Raw genomic sequence first — 4539 nt, forward strand, 5'->3', positions numbered from 1 at the left:
TTTGCAAGTTTTTCCATACATTGAACATTGATATCGTAGGTACTTGATTATCACCAAATATTGTGTTTTAGCCCATTTCTTAAATCAGATTAGATGATGTCTTGAATGGATCTTTCTCTCAAATGGATATGGAATGGCCGTTCATGAATTTATTTTGTATGTATTAGATTCAGAGGATCTCTTTCATGTATCATAGATGGCCATATGAAGTGAGTAAGACTTATTTTATATCAATTTCAGGATTAAAATTGAAAGGGTCAATTGGATTGGCTGGGAAACCAAATTGAAAACCATAAAAAATTAAGGAAATGCAAGGCAGAAGAATCCCCAAAAGAGATGTCCCAGCCCCCAACAAATAAACACACAATGAAAACATTACAACAATGCAAGATCTGATACCAATTCACAACACTTTATTAATAAAATAATTGTTTACATGCAATGTGCCCGGCTATAAGGCCTTCTAGGTTATGGCCAAATACAATAGCAATTACAATAACAATTCTGCAAGATCCCTCAAGATCCAACCCCCAAACCCTAGCTAGTCTAGATCCACACTCTGGTAGAAATCTCTAAGGAAGATCTAAACTTGTGCTCACAAGCCCACTAAGAAATTTCCTTGTTTCCCAAGTGCCAACTACTGCCTCTTCTCAAAGTTTGCTCCTCTACCTCATCCTCTTCTCCAAGTTGGATGATTTTTTTTTAAGACTCTACAAGAACCCCCTACTTATTCCCAACTAAGCCACAAGTTAAACTAGTAAGTTACAAATTAAATTAACCCTTGTATCAAAAGAACATCTAAGCCACAAGTTAGCTTATAACAAAAATTAAATACATACAACCAAATTAAATGCCAAGGTCAGTTCACATTAGAAACCAAACATAGACAACTCAGGCAAAGCTAGAACCAAGACATGACCGAGCATTAGAAAACCACTTCCGATTAGCAACAACTATCAGGTTCACTCGCCACATGAAGGAACACTCGATTAACACTGGAACTTGGTTAATGTTGCAACTTGGTTAACAATGTTGATAAACACTGCAACTTGGTTAACACTACTGGTTAACACTACAACTCGGCTAACACTACAACTCGGTTAACACTATTGGTTAACACTATAACAAAAGACTATGAAATCTAGGATATTTATGATCTAAATATAAAGAAAGATACATTTTGAAAATTTTATTTGTGGTGGTCTTCTTAAATAAAATTGTCTTTTAAATTTGACTTTAAAAATGTTTTTTTTTTTAAATGATAATATTGTATATCAATTTTTTTCTAAAAATAAATTTTAAATACTTTCGTAATACAAATTAAAATGATAATTAAACAAACTCTATAACAAATAAAACTAATAATACTATTAATAATAATAATTTAAAAATTAATATAATTATACTATATCATTCATATTTATTAAAAAACATTGATTTTTATACAAAGATGATGAGATTTTCAGGAGGTAAAGCAAGTGGATCACACTACTCAATGTTTCTTCCTTTTTTGCGATACCACATCATATGATGCCAACTCTGGTCCCTTTCTTTGGACGTCTCCGTATAACTGATCAACAATTCTTCGCAATATAATAAGAGCTTTCCCTTCTTCTCCAACTTTCATCGTGGCCTTAAACCCCTTCTCTATTCTTGTGTTCTGCAGCCAACATGAAAAATCATTCTCGGGAGCTAAAATTGTAACTAGCCAATTCTTATCACTTGGGATCCGATAGGAAGTGGTGTCTCTAGATAGTATACTGTAAGGCTTTAATGATGTTACAAGCAAAGCATATATAGTGATTGCATTCAATGAGGTTTTTATCTTCAACCAGTCATACTCTCCTCCCTCACTCTCAGAGACTGCTTGGGCGTCGATCACCTCAGAAAACAAGTTTGCTTTCAATTTGACCGATACGTTATACATTACCCTTTGCATCAAGACGCTCCTCTTTAACGACAGCATCTGAAACATTTAAAATATTAGGATAAAAAGAGAGTATAAAAATTATTGATAAACACATTAAAGAGAGAACGCACTAGTTTAAAACACGACTTCAAAAATGTAACATTCATTTCCCTCTCTAAAATTAACGCAAAAATAAATTGACTTTGCAGTATTGCATCGAGAAAAAAAATGTATTACCCTAGTCAGTCCATGAAGTGCCCGTGCATATCCATCGCCAGGCATTTCAATTATTAGACTCTTCAATCCTGGCAAGCCATCCAACCGTTCTACGCTCTGCAGCTCTGGACATCCCCAAACTGTGAATTTCTCCAGTCGATGTAGACGTGCAAGGTTCGACAACGATTTCAAACTTGCACAGTTCTTTACTTCCAACTCTTGTAAACTCATTAGAGAAGAGAAGTCTGACATTGTTTCCAATTTCCCACTTTCATACAAGTCAAGACTCCCCAGCTGTTTTAACTCTATTTCTTTTAGATCATCCAGATTGCAAACTATCAGTGTTTGAAGTCTGGGACACATCTCTGCACTAATTACCAACTTGGAGATATTGTGTAGGCACTCAAGTCGTATGGTTTGAAGGCTGTCCATGCGGCTGCTTGTAGAATCTATACCTTCGCTCAGATCCAAATTCCCTCCGAGGCCAAACTCCGTATACATCAGACGCAGTGATCTAAGATTGCTAAGTTGTTTAAGCGATTGCACAAAGGATCTTGCATCTGTCTCCTGTAAGGATCCTACTATGGTTAATTCTTCCAAATGACTCAACATTTGTATTAAATCTGGAAGCTTTTGCGAAGAGGAACAGCCGATAATCCGCAGCTTTCTCAACTGGAAACTGGCCTGTCATTGACAATTGCATTACAAAATGAATCGGTTCTCAGTATTTAACAATCTTCGACAAGCTAAGTATTCTGAAAGGAGACTTAATTTGCATCAAAGAATATGGAATTACCTGGGCATTGATTTGCAACTGTTGCTGAAAACTGCTCCACAATTCTTCTACACGAGTAACACTTAAATGGTGCAATTTCCGCAGTGGAATCCATGAAGGAAAGTATAATTTGTTTTCAAGACAGTAAATTTTAAGCCATAGAAGACCAGTCTCAGCTATAAAATACGTAATTTTGCTTCCGAGGGACGAATCCTGGAAATTAGAATGGAAACACCTGCCCTTTGTTTGTGCCAAGATTTGCTTAAATCCTTTTGCTTCCTACATATAACGATTAGGGTTCAACGATTGGCTAGAAAGAATTATTAAAAACATAAATTGCTAAGGATTCTTATGAAAAGCATTCTATAGCTTTAAGTAAACATAAAGCACACCATAGATCTCAGGAGTTCTGGTTGCCACAGTCGAGGAGGGCCTAGCTCATCTGCCATTTGTCTACCCAGGTCCCGGAGATGATCATGCATTTCAAAACGACCGAACCCATGATCTCTTTCAATTAGACACTTGTGTTCAAGGGTTTCAAGTGCATGCTCAGCGCTCCAACCAGACGCCTTCCAGATTATTACTGGTTCGGAATTGTATAGTGTTTTCTTATTGAAAATACAAGCTATATCTATAAATATCTGTTTCTCCTCTGGGTCCAAACCATCAAAGCTAATTTTGAGCCTTTTCATTATATCTTCAGGCTGGATTTTCTTGACTTTGTCCAATTCTAGATTCCAATAATACTTGTCTCTTTTATAAACATGCGCACCCAAAACCATGAGCGAGAGGGGCAGACCTCCACAGAACTTCACAAAACCTTTAACCAAATTGTCATAATCAGCAGGTTGATCGCGTCCGCGGAAAGCATGGCTACAGAAGAGATCCCTTGCATGATTTGGATCCATTCCCTTCATCTTATAACGGCTATCTACATCCCTTAACACACTTTGGTCGCGGGTGGTAATAATGAGCAGACTAACAGAGCCCAACATTCCTTCAGGCAAGAGGGCATCTAGCTGGTCTTGATGATCGATATCATCTAACACTATTAGGAAATGCAAATCCTTTGACCTTCCCAGATGATACTTCAGCTTTGCGATTCCATCTGTGTCCCAACGCGTAATCTGATCTTCATCTCTGCCCAAAAGATCTTTCAAGAGCTGTCTTTGCAAGCTGTGCAATTGATCTCTGGCATGTGATTCTCTCACGTCAGAGAGAAAACAAGATGCATCGTAGTCTGAACGCTTCTTGTTAAACAATTCTTTAGCGAGAGTAGTCTTTCCAGAGCCACCAAGTCCGAAGATGCCCACCATCCCCGTTGTCTTTGGACAATATCTCTCAAAATCTTGGACGAGCTCATCAAGTCCAACTGGATATCTGGCAACATGCAAGGGTATACGCTTTTCCATCACTTGCACAACACGAGACACAATCTTTTGACACAAATCCCTGAAATCCAAAACCGACAAGCTCTTTAGAAAGTCATTCTTTTGAGGCCAAAATGAATGAAATTTACAAAGTACATGGTAGTAATCTTACTCTGGATGATGCTCGCCAATTTCGTATCCAGATATTTCTGCAGCAGATGCAAGCGCCTTTTTCCAGCTGTCCAACTTATCAAGATGCCTGCATTTCC

At 37.5% G+C, this 4539-nt stretch overlaps 1 protein-coding gene across 1 annotated transcript in view; it reads right to left on the reverse strand.

Moving 5' to 3' along the window:
- Positions 1–1383: 1383 nt before the first annotated feature.
- Positions 1384–4539, reverse strand: part of LOC149566104 (disease resistance protein Roq1-like) — a 3683-nt gene continuing 527 nt past the window's right edge. Inside the window, exons 1-5 of the mRNA XM_089819532.1 lie at positions 4443–4539; positions 3293–4352; positions 2922–3179; positions 2147–2809; positions 1384–1966 (exon numbers count right to left, since the gene is read on the reverse strand). The exon at positions 4443–4539 is cut by the window's right edge and continues 527 nt beyond it. Of these exons, the coding sequence (XP_089675658.1) occupies positions 1493–1966; positions 2147–2809; positions 2922–3179; positions 3293–4352; positions 4443–4539 (2552 nt within the window). The 3' untranslated portion in view covers positions 1384–1492. The remainder of the gene's footprint in view (positions 1967–2146; positions 2810–2921; positions 3180–3292; positions 4353–4442) is intronic.

This window comes from Cupressus sempervirens, chromosome 3, assembly GCF_028749045.1.
Source record: "Cupressus sempervirens isolate cs-2001-9-10 chromosome 3, ASM2874904v1, whole genome shotgun sequence".
In the NCBI taxonomy this organism is placed as follows: Eukaryota; Viridiplantae; Streptophyta; class Pinopsida; order Cupressales; family Cupressaceae; genus Cupressus; species Cupressus sempervirens.